The sequence below is a fragment of the Ochotona curzoniae genome, unplaced genomic scaffold (assembly GCF_017591425.1).
Source record: "Ochotona curzoniae isolate NIBS_2020 unplaced genomic scaffold, NIBS_Ocur_1.0 scaffold_4505, whole genome shotgun sequence".
Taxonomy (NCBI): domain Eukaryota; kingdom Metazoa; phylum Chordata; class Mammalia; order Lagomorpha; family Ochotonidae; genus Ochotona; species Ochotona curzoniae.
The window spans coordinates 37,376,879-37,399,815 of record NW_024467118.1 but is presented as its reverse complement, the minus strand read 5'-3'; the positions used below and the strand labels follow the sequence as shown (position 1 = coordinate 37,399,815).

The 22,937-nt window shown below is 37.4% G+C and overlaps 1 protein-coding gene across 1 annotated transcript in view; it reads left to right on the top strand.

Annotated features, from left to right (window-relative positions):
• The window catches only part of NEK1 (NIMA related kinase 1), a 117,500-nt gene extending 98,036 nt beyond the window's left edge, over positions 1 to 19,464 (top strand). Inside the window, exons 30-36 of the mRNA XM_040965873.1 lie at positions 1,515 to 1,603; positions 2,528 to 2,778; positions 9,350 to 9,501; positions 11,420 to 11,628; positions 12,814 to 12,944; positions 13,075 to 13,207; positions 18,638 to 19,464. Coding sequence (XP_040821807.1) covers positions 1,515 to 1,603; positions 2,528 to 2,778; positions 9,350 to 9,501; positions 11,420 to 11,628; positions 12,814 to 12,944; positions 13,075 to 13,207; positions 18,638 to 18,651 — 979 coding nt within the window. The 3' untranslated portion in view covers positions 18,652 to 19,464. The remainder of the gene's footprint in view (positions 1 to 1,514; positions 1,604 to 2,527; positions 2,779 to 9,349; positions 9,502 to 11,419; positions 11,629 to 12,813; positions 12,945 to 13,074; positions 13,208 to 18,637) is intronic.
• Positions 19,465 to 22,937: the final 3,473 nt, after the last annotated feature.

Sequence of the window (22,937 nt, the reverse complement as noted above, 5' to 3'; positions counted from 1 at the left end):
CTTTGTGGGACCCAGAGGAGGCCCCTGGCTTTGGGTTGGCTCAACTCTGGCTGCTGAAGCCACTTGAGGAGTGAACCAGCAGATGAAAGATCTTCCGTCTCTGAGTGTCCTCTGTATACCTGCATTTCCAAATAATAATAAAAAAAAATATGTAAGAATTAATATAAACTCCAGAAAAGATTTATATAGGTAGATTTAAAGGAAAATTCTGATAAGCTATACACTAAACTAGCAATAAGAAGGATGAATTACAGAGAAAAGGAGAGGGATTTTCCATTCTTCAGTAAATTCCCCATGTGGTTCTAATGGTCTGAACTGAGTCACTTCAAAGCCAGGAGCCAGGAGCTTCTTTCTGGTCTCCATGTGGATGCAGGGGCCAACTATCTTGAGCTTTGCTGCTTCCTCAGAACATAAGCAAGTTGCTGGACTGGAAGTGTATCATCTGGGACTCAAACTGTGCCTGTATGGGATTCTGGTACTACAGGTGGGGAATTAGTTTGATATACCACTGTCCTGACCCTGAAATTGCCTTTCCTTTTTCTTTTTCTTCCTTCCTTCCTTCCCTCCCTTCCTCCCTTCCTCCCTCCCTCTTCCCCTCCTTTCCTCCCTCCCTTCCTGCCTGCCTGCCTGCCTGCCTTCCTTCCTTCAACATTATTATTTACCATGATATATTTTTGTAGTTATAGGAGTTTTTACCCCTCCCCCATTCCAACCTCTCTGTTTCCCTCCTCTCCACTATTAGTCCCCAAATGATTAGAGTACATAGTCCCTTAGTTAAAATTACAAGCCTAACTTTCTGCTGTTTAAATGTATCATGATGTGGTAGGTAGATGTAAAAAAAAAAATCTAGTATCATGCTGTACAGATATATTTACATGCTGAAACTGCATTTCTTTTTTTTTTTTAATTAAATATTCATTTTCATTGGAAAGGCAGATTTATATAGAGAAGGAGAGACAGAGAGAAAGTTTTTTCCATTGGCTGGTTCACTCCTCATGTGTCTGCAACTGACACATCTAAGCTGATTGGAAGCCAAGAGCCTCTCCTAGGTTTCCCACACAGGTACAGGGTCGCAAGAACCTGGGCCATGCTCTACTGCTTTCCCAGCCTATTAGCAGGGAGCTGGATGGGAAGCAGAGCAGCTGGGACATGAATTGGCACCCTTATTGCATCCCGGCGCATGCAAGGCGAGGATTTAGCCACTGAGCCATCATGCCAGACCCTGAAACTGCATTTCTAACATGATTCCCTCTTGCTTTTGATGGAAGCCATACTTTGAGAGCCACTGTTACAAAACAAGGTGAGATTGGTTGTTGTGAATAATTAATAATTGGTGGATATATGGACAGAATGAAAAAATATAGCGTGGTGTGAGAGAATATGTACACAAAAATGAGAAAAAGTACTTGAAATAGGGATGCTAGGATACTAGTAAACTTAGATTGCATTTTCTATATTTAGACCACTTTCATTTCTGTAATCTGTTTTCCTGCTGGTATACCCACCTCTGACAGGTTGGAAAACAGGACCACCACTCAGCATAATGAAGTGTCTGAAGAGGATAGTCCAAGGAATGTGGGCCCACTTAATGAAGTTCATATAGGTGAGTTTTCTGAAAGATGAAGTAACCTGTTTGGGCAACATAAAAATAGCATCTTTCACCAGTTTCAGTCACTTAAAAAAAGTCCAGAAAGGTTGTGGTGAAGTGAGTTAAGCTGCCACTTAGGGCACCAGCATCATTTAATAAGTTTCACTTATGAAACTTATTAGTATCACCTGTTTCTCTTCTGATCCAGATTCCTGGTGGCACAGCAGAAAGTGGTCTGAGTGCTTAGGCCTCTGCCACCCTTGTGAGACAGGAATGGAGTTCTGGCTGCTGGCTTTGGCTTGTCTGAAACGGGTTGCTGCCCTCATTTGAGTAGTAAGCCAGCAGATGGGAGATCCCTCTTTCTCAGTTTGCCTTTCAAATAAACAAATGAATGAATAATAATAAAAAAATGTTTTGAAGAATGTAGTGAGCTTGGAACACTGAAATCTGCATTACTAAGCATGAATTGTATGACAGTATGGGCTTTGTATGCTTCGTAAGTTATTGTATTGAGTGTTCCAAATGAAAATTGTAACTTAGCAAAACACAGGCTATGTTCTAAGGACATTAAATACGTTATTCTCTTAAAAACAGTACAAAGCATATTATTTCAAGTATAGAAATATAATTTTTTCTATTGGAATAAGTACAAATTGGAACAAAATATGAGAGAACAGTGAATTTTCTCACATTTGCTTGTGATTATCTGTATTTTAGAACTTCCAATAGAATGGAAGTATAGAAGGATTCAGAACACTTTGTTAAAGTAAAATATGTGCTGTTAAAAGTTGTTTATAAGGTATACACACATATTTTCACTTTGCTTTTCTTGTAGATTTGAGGTTATTTGCTGGAATTGTTAAAGAATGGACCTTAGCATAAGATAAGGAATTTTATTTGCGAACTATTGAATTTTCACATATTTTTCCCTTTATACAGCAGAACCTGGAACAGATGATCCTATAAACTCTAAATGTGATGTAGATAAGTCTCTGCAACCGGAACCCTTCTTCCATAAGGTGGTTCATTCTGAGCTCGTGAATGTCATCTCTCAAGGTCACTCCGTTCATTGCTTTCCAGAAGAATCTTTTCCACTCCGATCTCGCTCTGATTCGCCTCCAAAAATTAAAAACAAGAATTCTTTGCTGATTGGACTTTCAACTGGACTGTTTGATGCAAACAATCCAAAGGCAAGTATGTCTTCACATAGAAAATCTTTGCTTTTGATAACGTTTCTTACTGTTTTCCTTGAAAAATGTAATGGTGAGTTTTAATCTCTTAGAAAAGCACAAATATACATGTATCAGAACAAACAAAAACACCATTTTGAAAAGCTCATTCTTTCTACTGAAATTCTAAAGTTGCAATTCAGAATACTGCTAAAATAAAGAACCATTGTTTGGCTCCCTAATCATAATTCTTTTTATAAGTAAGCTTTTATTTAAGCAGAATCCTCTCATGTATCCCCATGAGCTATTTCTCACTACCATACCTACTTTCCATTTGCGTATGAAACCAGGCTTCCTATTAATGAGGCTTCAGATAATGGCTTAAGTTACTGCATTGCTGTCACATTGAGTTCCCAGCTGCCAAGGGACCACTGCAGGCATCTGGGAAGTGAATCCGCAGGTGGAAGTCCTTTCATGTGTGGGCACTCACACTTACATACTTGATCTCATTTTCTACCTTTCAAATAAATATATATTTTAAAATATTTCCTTATTTTTATTTGAAAGGAAGATTTACAAAAAGAAGGAGAAATAGAAAGATCTTCCATCTGCTGGTTCATTCTGCAGATTGCCCCAATGACCAGAGCTGAGTTGGTCCAAAGCCAGGAACAACTTTTGGGTCTCCAACATGGGTACAGAGTCCCAGGTCTTTGGACCATCCCTCCATACTTACCCAAGCCATAAGTAGGGAGGTGGATCAAAAGTGGAACAGCTGGGGAACAAACTGATGCCCATATGGGAAGCTGGCACTTGAAAACAGGATCAGCCAGTGGAGCCATCCTACCGGCACATCAAATATTTTAAACAATAGCACTTTGGTATATTATCAGATATTCAGTTGTATCTTTAATGATCACATATCCCACTGGTTACTCTTTGAAAAGACTTTAATAATCTGTTTCTATTGCTGATCTTTAGGTTTCAGTTTTTGTTATTGTTACCACTTATACCTCCATGTCTGTGCAAAATTCAGTTATTTTGTACATTTTCTGTAAATGGAAATCAAAAATTGTATTTTATATAGTCTAATTTCTATTTTGAAAATAGTTTACAGAGCTGTTAGCAGTTTATGAAGGTATTCATTCCTTATACTCAGAATAACACCCACTGATATCATTTACTGACACATTATATGTTCCATGAGTGAGCAATGATATTAATTGGTTTAGATTTGTATCCACATTTATGGATGAGGCTGGACATTTTTAATGTATATAGACGCAAATATATGAAAAATGTCATTTGAAATATGATTTTCCAGTTAAATATACTTTTATTTTGTGGATTACTTTGCTATTTTGCCTTAAATTTAGAGATTGTGAAATTCTTTATCTAATTCCATTAGACTTTCAAATTAAATTGCTAGAACAAATTTCCGGTATTTAGAGACAATGGCATGTTATGAGATGGACAAGAACTATCTTATAATCAGTGTTCTTTCTTTTATAATAAAGCTATATTGTTATCTTTAACTGAGACCTGTGTAATATATTAGTGCTGTCTGTGAAGTTAATAATTTTTCCATAATATTTGTTGTTTGGTTTACTTTCATAAGCTTAGTTCAGTGTTAAGAGAACATGCAGTTTACTTTCAGCCAACTGGAAGTAGCAATAGAGATTTCATGCAGAGGATTGTGTGGGTAGAAGCAAGGAAAAAAGACTTGAAAAGTAGAGCAATCTGAAGTCATTTAGGACAAGCACAGAAAGCCATCTTTGCCTGCTGTATAAATCTCTGAAATTTTAATAGTTAATCACTGGGCCAAAATAACAAACATTCAATGTCCGTAATAGTGTCTTTGAGTCATAAGGAAAAAGTCTCAATTGTAAGTATGTAACTGGTTAACACATCTTTTTAAAAAATGATAAATGATGTTAGATGCATCTTTTTATTGTTATTTTACTTTGATGTTAACTAGGATGCATGTCAATGACAGACACTGACTAGGGTAGGGAGGGTCAAGGCCCTTCCCCGGCAGCCCACAGCCACCACATCTGTGAGTGCCCACCAGTCCCTGGGCCTGCTCTTCCAGCGGGGCTACTTCTTTCTACTGAAAGAAGTCTTTCTCCTATACTTCAGATCCAGGACTCTCATTTATTTCAAGAAATGAACTCCATTACTTTTGTAAGTCTAATTTGTATCATTGACTTCTTCATGAATTCAACATATAGCCTCTCATTAATAGCATCTAGCTTTTCTGAAATTTTATTTTGGGAAAGAATAGTGGAGGATTAACCTCCCCTCTGAAAATCTGAAAATTTATTTTTCACAACTGATGTCCTCTCTAAAAACTTGGGAATTTGTTTTCTTGTTATAGCAGGTTGGGAAAATAAAAAGATTAACATGCAATTCCTAAATAGCAGAGTGCCTTAAATGTTCTCTTAATTTACTAAAATAGTCTTTCCTATAGAATTCCTATAATTTTTATATTTCATATCTGGACACAATCTTTAAATTAATGTTATAAGTCCATTTTGTGCAGCAGCTAAAGTTGCTGCTTGAGACACCTGCATGCTATGTTGGAGTGCCTGGTTCCCATCAAGACCACTCCACTTCATGAAAACTTCCACTAATGCATAACTTCAGTTAGTAGGTGATGAATCCATAAGTGAAATGAGCATATGAGAGAATAACTTGTATACACATGTTTATTTGAAGCTCAATTCACAATAACTGAGATATGGAATCAATCTAGATATTCCTCAAGAGATAACTGGGTAGAATAAATATGGTATATTTACACTATGGAATACCACTCAGCTACTTAAAAAAATGAATGAGGGCCCGGTGCGGTGGCGCAAGTGGTTAAAGGTCCTCGCCTTGCACGCCCAGGATCCCATATGGGCGCCGGTTCTAATCCCGGCAGCCCCTCTTCCCTTCCAGCTCCCTGCCCGTGGCCTGGGAAAGCAGTCAAGGACGGCCCAAAGCTTTGGGAACCTGCACCCGCGTGGGAGACCCGGAAGAGGCTCCTGGCTTCGGATTGGCATAGTATCGACCCGTTGCGCTCACTTGGGGAGTGAATCATCGGACGGAAGATCTTCCTCTCTGTCTCTTCTCTGTGTATATCCGCCTTTCCAAAAAAAAAAAATAATAAAAATAAATCTTTAAAAAAAAAAAATGAATGAAATATTTTCTTTTGCAACAAAATGAACAGAACTGGAAACCATTCTGTTAGTGAAATAAGTTAGTGCCAGAAAGACAATTTTTTTTTCTTATCTGTGGTACCTAATGCAGAGAATATTAAAAAAAATTAATCTATGAACAAAATTGATGGTTTTAATATTTGATTACTGTACATAGTTTTGGTATATACTGTTGAGAAACCATTTTATTTACTTGGCATTTGTTGAATTATTTACATAATGGAGTGTTAAAGCTGTGATTGTGAAGTATGCCATTGCAAAAAATAAAGAAAAATAAAATAGGAAAGGAAAATATGAGCAGGAGGGAGAGTAGGGTGGGAAATGTCACTATGCTCCTAAATCCATGTTGTGAAGTTTACAAAATTCGTTTTTCTTACATAACTGAAATTATTCAAAATATCTTAGAAAGAGAGACATGGGTAGTGTTCTAAGCTGCTGATTTCAGCTTGGCACACTGGTTGGCTGTTATATTTGAGGAGTGACTGATGAAGGCTCTCCCTTGTTTGCCCTCTGACTTTCAAATATAATGAACATTAGAGTACTTAAAAATGTCAGGAGCCTAGTGTTGTTGTGAAGCAAATAAAACTACTACTTGAGACACCCCTGGTCCATTTCATAGTGCCTGAAATTGAGTCCCACCTCTCCTTCCAATCCAGCTTCCTTGCTGATGCACCTAAAAGATGGTGATGATGACTCAAGTCCTGGGTTTCTTTCTGTTACCAACTCATGATACCAAGTTCTTGGCTCCTGACTCTGTCTGGCTATTGTGGGCATTTGGAGCGAACCAATAGATAAAAGGTTTCTCTCTTTCTCTGTTACTCTGCCTTTAAATAAATACATCTTTTTTTAAAAAAAGTATTTTAAGGCTTCCTAGAATATTGTTTATGTGTTTGGTCTTCAAGTGATGCCAAATGTTAGGTGTCTAAGTTATAATACAGAGAAACCTTAAAAAAAAAAAAAAGTAAAGTATAGCTGAGGTAAGATCTCAGGCATCATGTTATAAATGAGCTGCTATTCAGGAGGATTTCTGTGAATGTCAAAAGTGTAGAATATTTTTTAAAGAACATTAAAGATACTAGAATGAAAATGTTAGAACTGATGGTGTTCCTGCATTAAGAATTTTTGACTGAGATGAGAATGTTTTGAATACAAAACTTCACAATCTGTCGAGGATAGTGAACCCTAAGGATGGATGGTAAATTCATTCCAAGATGGCAATTATAAGATTACATGAACTCTTAAAATTTATTTTTTCTTATTATTTATTTATTTGCAAGTCAGTGTTACAGAGAGAAAGGGAGATAGAGAGAGTGAGAGCTTCCAATTTTGGTTTACTCCACAAATAGTCACTCAGGCCAAGGCTGATCCAGACCAAACCTAAGAGCCATAAGTTTCTTCCGGGTCCACCACCCAAGTGTAAGGACCTAACACCTGGCCCAAACTCCCGCTGCTTCCCAGGTTCAGTAATAAGCTGGATCAGAAGTGGAGCAGCTGGGAGTCTTAACCAGTGTCCATGTGGGATGCCAGAGCTACAGACAGTGGTTTGCCTTACTAGGCTGCACAACCAGCCCTCACTTCAAATTTTATCCCAACTACATTGTTTTATGTTAGAGTATAAAATTAATTAGTGAAAGAAATAAGGCAGAGCTAAAATTATTTTGCCATTTTAGCTATAATTTGTTATAGCCTTAAAAAAAACTTTTTGTGGTCCCCTCAAATCGAGGGGACTGCATATGCTCTATTTTGTTTTTGTTGGTCAGTGATAAAACTTCATGAGTACCTATTTCTGCTTTATAACATATGTAATTCAAAGTGTTAAAATAATGAACACTTGATGAACAAGTCAGGTGTAAATAGTTCTGACAATGTGAAATTCATCAAAAGATGCACTTTCCTTGTCATGAAATGCTTTAACAGCAGTGTGTCTTCCACTTCACAAACTTATAATTCATTACCACTTTTTCCTTGGGTGCTATAGTGTGCAAATTATGGTCAAATAATGGAAATTTATCCTTTGATTGTTCTCAAAAACAGACTGTACCAATAAAATTGGCCAAGTGTATAAATTTTCATTAATGTGCTAAACATTATATTTTCCTCGTGGTCTACCATCTGGCATAAGGTTCTTATCAGGGCCTTAGCAGTCATGTTTTAAATATCACGGATTCCTTTAGGGTGAAGCCAGCATGAAGATTTATGCATTTAGTTATTTGTTTCATAGCTGTGCCTATGCTTCACATTCTAATTGATGAAAGGTTGCTGGACAGTGTCTATTATTTTCCCTGTTCTGGTCCTACATACATTTACATTTTCAACACTTAAACTGCCTTTTTTTGTTTCGTACCTCAAGTCAGCAAGCTGGGTTTCTTTTTCTTTTGCTTAAATACTTCTATTGGAAAGGCAGATGCAAAGAGAGAAGGACAGACAGAGGCAAAGGTCTTCCATTCACTGGTTCACTCTCCAAGTGGCTGTAACGGCTGGAGCTGCACTGATCCAAAGCCAGGAGCCAGGAACTTCCTCCAGGTCTCCCATGCAGGTCCAGGGTCCCAAGGCCTTGGGCCATCCTCCACTGCTTTCCCAGGCCACAAACAGGGAGCTGGCTGGGAAGTGGATCAGCCAGGACACAAACCTGGACCCATATGGAATCCTGGCACATGCAAGGCAAGGACCTTAGCCACTATGCCACCATCCCGTCTGAGGCTGGGTTTCTTCTAACAGTTGCTGTAAATGATTATCAACACTAACATCAAAACATTTGTCTTTGCAGTAGTTCCTTCAAGGGGAAAGGTTCCACTTATAGGACCGTTGCTCAGGAAGGCAGTTTTAGATTTCTCTTTGCACTGAGTTCTTACCTTGTTTTGCCTAGCATTGTCTATCAGCAAGCAACACCTATTATTAGGTGATAGACAGGAATGCCAGTTTGATGTGGTAATGATTGCCTGAGCTTCAGACTAAACCCCTCCAGTGTTTGGGCAGGACTGTATGGGAGATTTGACCATAGGAAGAGAGAGAAAAACTGAGACAGTGTGAAACATGAGTGAGAAGCAGAGAATGAACAATTGGTATCATCATTTGATTCCTGAGAGGTATCCTATTTCATTCCAAACTTCATTCTAAAAAGACACCTCTCCCCACTTTTTCAAGGTGAAGTAAATGTCTGTGTGTCAAAAACTAAAGCATTACTCAACAAGTTTAGTTTTCTCTAAGGAAAGCGGAGCTGAAATTCTAGCGAATTGGATTCACACCCTGGGCAAGTCAGCTTTGAGTTCCTTAGCTGTGTGTAAGCCCTACAATACATAAAATAATAAAATTATTGTTAGTTCTCGTGTTTTTCTTTAATCTGTTCTTTCATATTCTTTGTTCTAACTAGTTCTTTGTTGACTTTTTTCTAGATGTTGAGAACATGTTCACTTCCAGATCTCTCGAAGCTGTTCAGAACCCTTATGGATGTTCCTACTGTGGGAGATGTTCGTCAAGACAATCTGGAAATAGATGAAACTGAAGATGAGCACATTAAAGAAGGACCTTCTGATTCTGAAGACATGTGAGCATAATTACCATAATTTCTCTAATTAAGTAAAAAGTTTCATAGAAGGGAGCTTACATAGTTATGAAGAATGGATCTGTAACTGACTTTACTACCACTTTCAGTTTCCACAACTTACGTAGTGAAGTTATACAAAATTTAATAATATCTAATATATAGTTACTTAATCTGACATGAGGAATTTAAGAAACTGGTTTCTGTTTGTGTTTATTGTTTACTGTTTATCCACTAAACATCCAGCATGATGACCTGCACATGGTGGGTGTTCAATAAGTATTGGTTGAATGAATGGACTTTAGTAGCATAAAAACTGTTTACTATTGGATCGCCACCAGTTCACACAGGGATTGCAGTGAATAATTGTGAAGTAATTAATACTCTACCATTCCCAAGAAAAGTATCCAAAAAGCTCCACATGTACCTCCTGCCTTGTGGGATATCAAAACCATATCATTAGGGAGTTAGTGGGCAAACAGATTGTTTTGTGTGTGGATGTATGTGTGTGCACACACATCCAAGTACATAGGTGTGTGTTCTGCATATATTTTGATTGTGTCCACATAGTTATGATTTACTGGAAATTGAAATCCAGGAAGGAAGCTTAACTAATAACACCTTGAGTTCTGTGGGAAGTGAGGGCTGTTAAAAAAAAAAAACAAAAAACTTAAAGAAGCTCATGTAAAACAATGAAAGTTAAAAATAAGTTTATTTTTGATATAAAATTTTTAAAATCCATGCATAGTTTTTTTTCATAGTGCGTATTTCCATTGAACTTTCAAAAATGCCCTGGTAATCTTCCATCATCTTCTTGAATATTAGTCAGCTCTCTAACCCCTGAGACACGTGTTGCAGAATTTCTTGCGAAGTAAAACCAGACTACATAGAACAGTGTGTTCAAGAATGTGCGTGCATTCAAATTGCTTGAAGAATAAGCCATAAAGTTTTAGATACATCTATACATTGTTTTCTATAAAACGACATTTTATTCTTTTATATAATATTGATTATATTTTGTTCTTTAATAATGCTTGATTCTAGACTTTTAGAAGCATTATGTGGTTCTTCTGTTTTATCAGTGTTTTTCTGGTAGGCGAAATACATAATTTCTTTCAAAAATCTTCATGTATCTTACAAAACCTCAGTTAACCTAAATACTCAATCTGGAAACTACTATATGACATTTTAAGGGAAAAGGAGCAAATCATAAAAGGGAAAATTTTAAGTACATTTCTTAAATGTTGTCGATGTGGTCAAAAAGCTGTATTTCAGTCCTCTGCCTTAAATTGAACTTTGTGGCCTTGTGCAAGTGATTTAGTTAGAATATGCTATTTACATAGGAGATTCTACTCATTATATACTCTTGAAACATTTTTAATCTTAAACAATGTAAGTTAAGGTTTCTAATGCTGATCTTATTCTCTTTGTTCCAAATATGAAACTTAGATGTTTCCATTTCTCTAAGTTCAAATTCCCAATAGGCATTTGTTATGCCTATTATAAAGATACAAGTCTTACATATCCACATGAACAGCCTGTTAAGTATTTTATATTTATTGTAGAAAGCAAGTAGAAGACTTGTTGAATCTGAACTCTTAAAAACACCGAAATATTATCTCAAAATGTATGTGGTGGGTAATTTTAATAGCTATATGATTCTTGTTGATAAATGAAGCAAATTTTAAGCACAGCATCTTCTGGTTTGTATATTTCAGAGTGTGTATCATGTCCTGTGTTTATCAGTTGAATTCATCCTTATTTCCTTGATTAAGACCTATGTAAACTTTTTACGATTTGTTTTCATGTACTCTTTTTATTTACTCTTAACGTTTTAAAGTAGAATGAGATGAATATACATTGAATTGAAGTCAGAATTCAGGATAAGATGTTAGTTTAATTTTTTCTTTTTTCATTTCAGTGTGTTTGAAGAAGCTGACACGGATTTACAAGAGCTTCAGGCCTCGATGGAACAGCTTCTTAGGGAACAACCTGGTGAAGAATACAGTGAGGAGGAGGAATCTGTCCTCAAGAACAGTGATGTGGAGCACACAGCAAATGGGACAGATCTGGTGGATGAAGATGACAATCCCAGTAGTGAAAGTGCCCTGAATGAAGAATGGCACTCAGGTGCGTAATCACAGTTGTGAGCTTTTTCCTTTTTCAGTGTGTAGAGGTGTTTCCAGGAGAGCATATTTTTCTGATGTGTGATATGAACTGCTTTCAGCTTTAAGTAAACCTGAAGCACGCTTCCATCATTATCTTTTCTTTTCATGAAAACATGCAAACAAGTGCACATGTTCAATTCCTTTCTAATTATGACAGTGCTTTTGAGGGCATTTTGACTGTATTGTTCTCCATTTCCTCAGAATATTTTTCAGTAATGAAAATACTTAGTTTTTTTAGCAGTTTGTATTACAGAGAGCTTCTGTATATAGCGGTTGATCAGTGGGGTTATTACTGAAAAGAATTTTTAAATCTTGACTCTTCTTTTTTAATTTGAAATCTATTTTGTTCATAGCATCATTCCTAAGATACATAGAAATTTGTATCTTTTAATAAATATATTTGAAAGAAAAATTAATGTGAAAATATTATTCAGTATTTTTTCACAAGTATCCTAAGCATGAACATTGCAAAACGTAATGAGCTTGTTTAAAGCCTTCTAGTGCTTTCTTAAAATTTTAGGATCTGTGTCTTAGGATTTTGCCTTCCATATAGTTTCTTATGTTATAGCCCATGTTTATTGCCAACATACTATAAAAAATTTATTTGCACAGCAGAGTTAACAGAGAAAGAAGAGGTGGAGCTCTTCCATCTACACTCCCCAGATGGCTGCAGTGATTGGGGCTGGACCTGGCCAAAGACAGAAGTCTGGATCTCCATCCTGGTCTTCCATGTGGATACCAGGGCCCTAAGCACTCAGGTTATTCTGTGCTGCTTTCCCAGGCACAGTGGTAGAGAGCTTGATCAGAGCTCTGATGTGGGATGCCAGTGGCTCAAGCCGCTCAGCCGCAGCACTTGTCCCATTGGCTTTTTCGAAGAAGCAAAATTGGTTGCTTTATACTTAAATAAAAAGACATCTGCGGGGGTGTTTTATTCTAACCTAATTTGCAGTTATATCCAGAAAAGATTGCCAAAATAACATTCTTTTTAGGTAAATTGTATCTAGTTTGTTTCCCTATACAAATGATCAATATTAAAGAAAAACTTTTTATGGCAAATAAAAGTATATATTTCAATGGCATGATCATCTTGTCAGAGAGTCAGTTTATTATCTTCTTTCTTAATTATATCTTTTTATTATGTCTTCAGACAACAGTGATGGTGAGATCGCTAGTGAGTGCGAATATGATAGTGTCTTTAACCATTTAGAAGAACTGAGACTTGACTTGGAGCAAGAGATGGGATTTGAAAAATTCTTGGAGGTTTATGAGAAAATAAAGGTAAAACTTGCTGTAAAAATGTGATCTGACTAGAGAAAGTCAATGGCTTTTGTTGTTAGATTCATTATAAATAACAATACAAAATCAAAGCATATTCACGTATTGATTTATATTTGGTAATTTGGCATAGGCTATTCATGAAGATGAGGATGAAAATATTGAAATTTGTAAGACAATGGTTCAGAATATTTTGGGAAATGAGCATCAGCATCTGTATGCCAAGATTCTGCATTTAGTCATGGCAGATGGAGTCTATCAGGAAGGTAAGGTTTCCTCACATGTATTTATATTTTCAATAAATTTCAGAGAAAATAACAAATTTCAGTCAGTAAGCTTATATCACATGCACTGTAGTGAAATGTATTAGATTTATGTCTGTTGGGTCTGGGGCAATAACCTAGTGGTTAAATCCTTGCAGTGCATCTGCCAGGATCCCATCCAGGTGCTGGTTTCTATCCTGACCGATTCACTTCCCTTTCAGCTCCCTGCTCGTGGCCTGGGAAAGGAGCAGAGGAAGGCTCAAAGCCTTGCACCCACGGTGAAGAGTTAGAAAAGGCTTTTAGCTTTCAAACAGATCATCTTAGCTCAGTTCCATCTGTTGTGGCCATTTGGGGAGTGAACCAGTGAGTAGGAGATCTTTGTCTCTCCTCTCTGTGAATCTTCCTTTCCAATAAAAACAAGTAATTCGGGCCCGGCGCGGTGGCGCAAGTGGTTAAGGTCCTCACCTAGCACGCCCAGGATCCCATATGGGTGCCGGTTCTAATCCCGGCAGCCCTGCTTCCCTTCCAGCTCCCTGCCTGTGGCCTGGGAAAGCAGTCGAGGACGACCCAAAGCTTTGGGACCCTGCATCCGCGTGGGAGACCCAGAAGAGGCTCCTGGCTTTGGATCGGCATAGTATCGGCCGTTGCGCTCACTTGGGGAGTGAATCATCGGACGGAAGATCTTCCTCTCTGTCTCTCCTCCTCTCTGTATATCTGCTTTTCCAATAAAAACATAATAAAAATAAATCTTAAAAAAAAAAACAAGTAATTCTTTAAAAAAAAAATTGCTTATTTTGTATCTCTAAAAAATTATAATTATTAAAAAAAATACTTGTTTTTTGAAAGACAAAGCAACAAAGAGAAGGAGAAACAGAAAAAGAGGTTTTTTTCTGTCTGGGCTTACTCCCCAAATGACTGCAACAGCTGGAGCTGAGCTCCAAAACTAGGAGCTAGGAGTTTCTTTTGGGTCTTCCATGTGGGTGCAGGGGCCCAGTGGCTCAAATGATCCTCCAGTGCTTTCCCACAAATTAACAAGGAACTGGATTGGAAGTAGAAATGGTGGGATCAGAATTGGTGCACATGTGGAATGCTGGCACCGCAGGTGGAATCTTTGCCTACTACACCACAGTGCTGGCCTCTATAATAATTCTTTATAAATTGTTAGATTTACCCAACTGCCAAGGAGACCACGGGGAACTGGAATGCCTTCAGAGGCCGAGAACTCTGAGGCCATCCAATCCTGTTTGGATCCCCCACATGGGATAGAAGAAGCCCAAATCCTTCCTCACAGGATCCAATGTCATCGAAACAACAGCCAGGGACCCTGAGAGAGCCACAGAAACAGAAAAACAGTAAACTTCCTTCTGGACTAGGGAGAGGAGCTTTCTCTGGTCCTTACTTAGTTCCAACTTTGGATCCCCACCCTCTCCTGCAATGACCATCAGGGTCGATCCACAGACTCCCCCCTAAAAACAAACAAACAAAAGATTAGAATAGATAGACAGAGAACAACAAGGAAAGCTTAGAACCAGACAGGAAATGGTCAGCGTGGACTCACATATACCTTACTAGGCAGCACATGAAAATAAGTTACTCCTCCCTGGAGTATTGAAGATTCCTCTGCACACCCCTCCTAAAATTGTTCTGTGCCTCAACTATTGACATATGCCTTGTTAGAGTTATAAGCCAGTTTGGACTATCCTAAAATCTGCCAAGTTTAGTAAAAATTATGCTTCAATACTAATATAAACTGCTAAATCTAAAAATGAAAATAGACATGAGACAGCTGAATAGTACCCTATAGCCGTTTTAAGGTGTATAGCAGCTGGTTGTGTATAAACCAAAATAGAAATGTCAATGAAGTAGTCACAGGATGTGGTTAAGAACTTGCATTTTCTAACATGGGGTCACTCAATACCATGTCAATTAACTCCATAGTGTTGTAAATTGTTTTTGATGTTATGTTGTGGCTTTTCATTGGTCGGGATGATATTCTGCCAGCTCTGCTTTCAGACCAGAGATGGTCCCCATGAAACCGTTGAATTTATCTGGACAATAAAATGCTGGACTCTATGCATGGTACATGCTTGCAGTGAAAGAATCATGTCTGCATTTGATCTGTAATACTACAATAAAGTGGAGAAAAAGTGCGGAGGGTATGGGGAAGGGTTGGAGGAACCCAGACCCTATGAAACTGTGTCATAACATGATATGGGGCCCGGCGCGGTGGCGCAAGTGGTTAAAGTCCTCTCCTTGCACGCCCGGGATCCCATATGGGCGCCGGTTCTAATCCCGGCAGCCCCCCTTCCCTTCCAGCTCCCTGCTTGTGGCCCAGGAAAGCAGTCGAGGACGACCCAAAGCTTTGGGACCCTGCACCCGCGTGGGAGACCCAGAAGAGGCTCCTGGCTTCGGATTGGCATAGTATTGGACGTTGCACTCACTTGGGGAGTGAATCATCGGACGGAAGATCTTCCTCTCTGTCTCTCCTCTCTGTATATCTGACTTTGTAAAAAAATAAAATAAATCTTTAAAAAAAAATGTATATACATATATATAAGATAAAATTAAGTTTTCAAAGAGTGGGAAAAACAATATGTTATATAAGTAAATATAAGCAATGCAGTATGAAGCATGAATACCAAGTTCGTATTCAGCACATCTCCACACTTTCTAAAGAGGAATGTGGTGCTGATCTTTGTAGGAATCTGATTAATTACATAAATCAGTGTTCACAAGACTAAACATGCTCAGAAAACAACTAATGTTGATTTGAAACCAAAAGGAAACATTTTTTATGATTCTTTAAAAGAGAACACTGTCATAATACTCCCCTAATTTTAATAGCATATAAATCCCTTTAAGGGAAACACATTTTTTTTCAGGCAGAAAAGTCTAAGTATCTGTAGACTTCCATTAAAAAAAAAAAAAAAAAAAGCTAGTACTCTGAAATTCTCAGTTGCACAGCCAGTGTTGTGGCTTATGGATTAAGCCACTGTCTGCAATGCCAGCATGTTATATGGACACCTGTTCGAATCCTGAGTGTTCCACTTCCAATCCAGTCCTTATTCACGCATCTGGGGAAAGCAGAGGAAGAATGTCCGAGTGCTCGTGCCCCTCTGTGGGTGCAGGAGGCCTACATAAGCTGCTGGCTTTGGCCTGGCTGTAGCATTTGAGGAGTGAAAGAGCTGCTGCTGTCTCCTTCTTTCTTTCTGTAACTCTGCCTTTCAAATAAGTAAAATAAATCCTTTTTAAAAAGGAGACGCAAAACTCAACTAAAAATAAAAATAAAATGCCTGTTATAAATTCTTAATAAATAAATGTCCATTTTTCTAAATATTTAAAAATTGATTTTTTAAAAATTTTTATTTCAAAATCGGAGTAACAAGAGAGGGAAAACTAGAGATCTTCCAACCACTGGTTTGCTTTCTAAGTAGACTAGGCCAAGCCAAAGGCAGGAAGCTAGCACTTCATCTTGACCTGCTTTACCAGGCGCGTTATGAGGAAGCAGCACCAGGACTTGAACAAGCATTTGGATACAGGATGCTCGCAATGAAGGCAGTACCTTAACCTGCTGCACCTAAGTGCCAGCCTCAAAAGATTACTTTTTATCATCAAAAATCAAATTGTATAGTTTGAACATTTTCTGGAACTTGTAGATTAAAGATATTTATTGAGAACTTGGGCTCAATCCTCTAAACTAGAATGCTATAATAGGACAAAAAAATATATCCTAGATGACTTTTGCAGTACTAGTGTTTCAGTGAGTTGTTTCTCGTAATACATCATGGTGTAAGTTAATGGCATGAGGACAGAGAATGATTCCATTGAAGTTAATCTGTTGAAGAGTATCATGCTGGTTCTAGTCATACTCAGACAGTTCTTCCTTCAGGGAATTCCCTGTAAGAATTGTTTTAGTAATATTTCCTAATAATCAAAAACAATGTGGCTAGGGGATCAGTTTTGCTTGATTAGTATGTGGAAAGCTTTTATTTTACTTTGCCCCTTGACTTACTGTAGCAGTCCATTGAGCCATGAGTTAGTAGGATGACACACTCTTGACAGCCAAGTGGCTTCAAAAGGATATATGCCTCTGTAGAAAGCCATTCTTGCTACAAAGAGCCATCCACATGGGAGATCCTGGCATCTGGCTACTGGGGGCATTTGATGTGTGGATCAGTACATTAAAGATCTCTTTCCTAGGGCCAAAGCCAGGAACCTGGAACTCCACCTTAGTCTCCCATATTAGGGGTAGGCGGTGGGGGGTGGCAAAGACCAAAGTATATGGGGCCATCTCCTGCTGTTCTAAGGTGTTTTAGCAGGGATCTTGATAAGAGGTAAGTCAGCCACAATGTGAAATTGCCCTCCTATGTATGAGATGCCTGTGTCAGACAGCAGGTCAACATGTCACATCAGATCCGTAGACCCATTAAAAAACATGATATGAACTTTAATGAAAGATCACTTTTGCTGGAATGTGAAAGACAATGTTATGTAAGATTAAGGTAAGCCGTCTGTTTAATTCATCAATGTTTTTTAGAATAAAGAAAACGGGAAAAAACAGAATGCCTATAAATAGGAATGGTTAACTTAATATTCTTATTAATCATATATATAGTTAGAATATTATGTAGGCTTTGGAATTTATGTGATATAAACCAATATTTTTGTTTTTTTCAGTATCTTATAAGTTCTTTCTCATGTGAAAAGTTGAAAAAAATTCACAGTGATGATCCTACTACCCATTCTACCATGAAGTTTGCAGTCTTGCTCTATCACTTATTTTCCATCTTTCCATGTATTATATACTTGAAATGAAAACATTTAGGTCTCAAAATCACATTTTTGTATGATTTTTAGAAAGATGTGTGTATGTGTGCACATAGGAAAGCAACCTGAAGAGTTATATGAAATTATAACTTTGGTTGTCTTTTGCTTGTATGTGACTTTTACTTCCCATTTATTCTTTATTTTTTTTGAATTTTCATTTACTTGAAACAGAACTGTTTTATTGTGGTTCACTCTGCAGAAGTCTGTCATAGCCAGGAATGGTCTAGGTTGAATCTAAGCGCCTGAAACACCACTGGATCTCCCGGGTGGGTGGCAGGGATCCAAGCACTTAGGCCATCACCTTCTACTGTCCACAGTGTGTGTTAGTAGGATGAAGGATAGGAAGCAGAGGTGGGTCTCAAACCCAGGCACTCTGATAGAGAATGCATGGCATCCCAAGTAATGTCAAATGCCTGTCCCATTACTTTGCCCTTTATTCTTTATTGTATGAACATTTTAAATGAGTACATGCTATTATAATAAACTGTTACATATACATTAAAATGCTATTCACTGGTCATAAAAAAGAATAAAGCTCTTAAAAATTAGATGCAGCTTGGTTTGAAGGGAACTGACTTAATTTTATTGTTTTTTTTTTCCCTACAGATAATGATGAATGATAGAGCATTCTTAGTTCTCAACTATATGAAAACATTTGGATTTGGCTCATCAGAACAACAAGCTTCAGTGAGAAATATCAAATTTAAGTTGGATGTGCTTATTGCATGAAAAAGGTGGCAAAGAGCATTTTCAATCAACATTCTGGTATTTTACCTGCTATGTTTGGTTTATTGAATTCTATAGTTTAATCCTATAGAATATGTATTTTATTGAATCACCCAACCAAAGCATAAGAGATATTAACCCAGAAGTGGACTCAGTAACTTAGAACATTTACCAGGCAATCAGGTAATTTTGACAAATGTCTTCAGGTTAAAGGAATCATCTATTTCTTGAAAGCCTGTCTGTGGTTTTTTTTTTTTTTTTCATGTAACTGTTTAAGTGTGAGTTTTCTTTCTGTCTAAGTACTTGTTTTTATTTTGGCCAATAACTTTGTGTTGAATAACTTGTCAAGGGCTCTATTTAAATCACTAGGTTTTGAAGACAGAATTTTTAGCCTTAAAATTTGTACATTCAAGTTCATTTTCAACCAATCTGTCTCCTGAACTGGCTCTGTGCAAACAGGCTATAGAAGCAGCATTGGAAAACACTGAAGGATTTGATTATAAAAGAATTGTAAAATCATATTTTCTAGTATTTAAAAAGTTGATTATTTATTTCCATTTCCCTTTAACATCCAGAACCAGGAATATCTGCAAATTGGTCTGTACACTTTGATGTTGAACTCTTTGTAGCTCTTAAAGTTGCTCATTTGTTTTTAAGTTCCTTTCATGTATGGACTTCAGGGGCAATATGAGGTTAATTAAAAGGAAAAAGAATCATTCTGGACACTGTGGTAATTAGTATCCCAAAGAGAATTATTTGCCTCTTTTACTTTATTTCCATTGTAAGACAATTTAGTTAAATCAAGAACATGATAGTCTAACAATCTCAATTGCAATATGCCACGTATACATGATCCCATTAGAGATATCTACAGTCTGATATTTTTAATAATAAACTAAATTTTGAGCCTCTGTATACAAAACAGCCTAACTGGCATAATCTGTAATTCAAAAAATAAAATCTCATCTTGCAGCATTATCAGTACTATGTTGAATTTATTATGTATATTGTTTCTAGCATCTAAAAATAAACACTTGATTTTTATATATTTGCTTATTTTATAATACTATTAAATTTTAATTATCTACTTAAGTTATCCTGTTGATTGCCTTTTCTTTGTTAGCACTGCTTTCGTTAGAATGCTTGAAACAAATCTCAGGATATTTTTGTTTAATTTCATAAAAAAACTAACACAGAAGTAAGTAACATTGTGACAAAGCAGAGAGAGTTGTTTTACCCATATTTCAAAAGCCTGCATATATCCAGGAGCAGGGGTGGCAGGCCCAGGGGCCCCACTGGTTCCTTAGTGGTCAATGGCTCTGCAGTGTTATTACAGAAAGGCTGCCTGTGTTGTTGGAGAGAGGAGCTGTGCTATTTAGTAAGGTGGGGTAGAGCTGCTGGTGGGAATGCATGGAGGCATCTGTGGTAGTTCATTGTTATCTCCATTTAGCTAGCAAGGAAACTGAGCCGAACAGGGACCCAAGTCTTGGGCTATCATCTGTCTGCCTTCCCAGACTATTACCGCAGAATTGAATCCAAAGTAGAATAGTCAAGATTTGAACCAGTGCCTGTTTGTAATGCTGACACTACAGGCAGAGGATTAAGCTAATACACCACTGCTCAGACACCAGGGAAGGCAGTGGAGAGGGGAGTTGTTGGGGTTTGGGGTAGGTGGAGAGAACCTAGAGCCTATGGAACTGTGCCATAAAATTTAAAAAAAAATTTTTTTAATGTAAGACAGGGTTTTTTTTCCCCTGCTAAATTAACCTATGTTTTCCTATCACTTTAATGGTTGATCTTTTGAGACTGTGTGTTTGTGAGGTACATACCTAGAAAATTTAGGCTATAAAGATATTGATAATATAGTGGCTAAATCCACCACCTGAAACATTGTCATCCTTTATGGGTGTCAGTTTGAGTCTCAGTTGCTATACTTTTATCTGGCTCCTGCTAATAGCCTAGGAAAGTAGCAGAAGATGGCCTATTTACTTAGCCCTTCCACCCACATAGCTCCTTGACCATTGTGGATGTTGGGGAGTGAGCCAACAGCTAAAAGACTTCTGTCTCTGTGTGTGTTTGTGTATGTGTGTGTGTGTCAGAGCTTTGGAGAAAGACTCAACCCAGAGAGATAAGTAGATTATTGGAGGAAGGAAGAAGCTACTTTTGATCTGAAATATGTCCAGTATCTCACACTTTGGTGTAGTGGACTGACAGGACAAAGGGGGTAACCAGCTAGTCCAAGAGCCAGGAAAATCTTTAATTAAAGCTGGACACACCCAAAAGGATTATATTTTCACAGAGAACTTCTAAACCCAACCCTAAATTTAGAAGCTACAAGAAGAAAAGACAAAAATTGAAAGTTTGTGGCCACGAAAAAAGCCTTCATGTGGTTTTCTGCTTTGAGCACTAAAATGTGGGTGAGGTGTAGAACTGTATACTCATATAAAATGAGATGGTCCCCAACCAGGGGTGTCCCTTGAAACTGGCAGTAAGCATGCTAGTCCCTCTGTGCAGGAACACACATTTGTTCTGTCTTGCGCACTGCATTTTCAGGAGCAGTAATGGATATGGGTTAAAAAATAGGGTCAAGATGGTGAAAGTAGAGGAGAACTAGAATAGGATCTGCACAGACTGGATTTTGGAATTATCAGGCATGCATTATAATACTATGCGTACTGTGTTTAAAATGACCAATATATCTGAGAAGAAACTAAGCTAAATAGAATTCATAAAATATGAAAAATAAGTTATTAAGAATTTAAAATTCAGTAGACATGCTCAGGACAAACTTCAGGGCAGAAGAGAGAATTAAAGAACTGGAAGAAATTTTTCATAATATAACAGCACAGAGAGAAAAAGGTGGAAAAAACAGATTCAGTGAGAAGGTCTGATATGTGTTCGATTGAAGTCCCAGAGAAAAAGAATGCTGTAAAATAACTTGAAAAGATAAAGGCTGCTAAGTTTTTCAGAACTATTGGGGAATACCAATTCACCAAGTGCAGGTGTTCCATGAACTTCAAGAATAAAAGAAAAGAAATGCACACCCAGTCTCTTGCAGGTGAAACTGGAAAATCAAAGAAAAAAGAAAATCTTAAAGGAGACCAAAGATAAAAAGGCATACAACTTCAAAGGAATAGCAAAGACTAACATGACACTTTACTTTTCAACAATTGTAATGAAGTAGCAGAATGATAGCTTCAATGAAAGAATATAGCTGTGTTCCAGAATTAGATGCTTTGTAAAAACGTGTTTCCAGAATGAAGAAAAATGAATTCTGACTTACACTTCTGGCCTTGATGAAGTATCAACAGATCTTTCTCTAGCTTTTAGCCACTAAAACATCAGATAAAATACATGGAACAATTGTTTTCAAACATTGGGCAACAGGCAGCAAAGGGCAGTGCTACAAAAGAAGGTAAACAAGTGAGGCAAGCTGTGATAGCTCTAATATCAAAAGGTACTGCACAGAAATAACTTGGGGTGCAGGGGGAGAGGTCTCAGTAAAGTCCAAGAGTTGTCCTGTGGTGCAGAAACAGCAATTGGAATTTAAGAAGTGAAGGCAGCAAGAATTTCCAAGGCCAAAAAAGAAAGCTATGCAGGAGGAGAAAAAGCTGCAAAGAATTACTTTTGTCTCTGCAGTGCAGTTCATGAGGAAGCAACCTACTACCAGGAGACTTCTAGAAAGAAGCACTGGAATAATCTCTGATATTACACAGAACCAAGAATAGTCTGTACTTCCACTACAGCATAGAGGACAGAAAGGTGTGTCAAAAATTAGTGGAACCATATGAATCCTACATAAAGGCTATTCTGGTCCTGCCTAACAAATGTAAAACACAAACCTTAAAAGGATTATACTTAAATCTCGAAAGTATTTAAAGAAATCCTTGATACATCAACACTCAACAAATTAAATTTCATCACATCAGGCACCCAGTTAAAAATAATGAGGCACACAAAGAAATGGGAAAATTTAGCTCTTGTTACATAGAAAATCTGTCCATGGAAACAATGCAGAAATGATGCAGATAATACAAGGATGCTTGAGAGTTTGTGGAAAAATTGCATGAATTTCAAAAAATTGAGCAACAGTATGAAGCTACCTTTTAATTCCATTTTCCATGAAGTTTTTAAATGTCCTAATTTAATCAGTACTCAAGGATATTAAGATACCTACTTT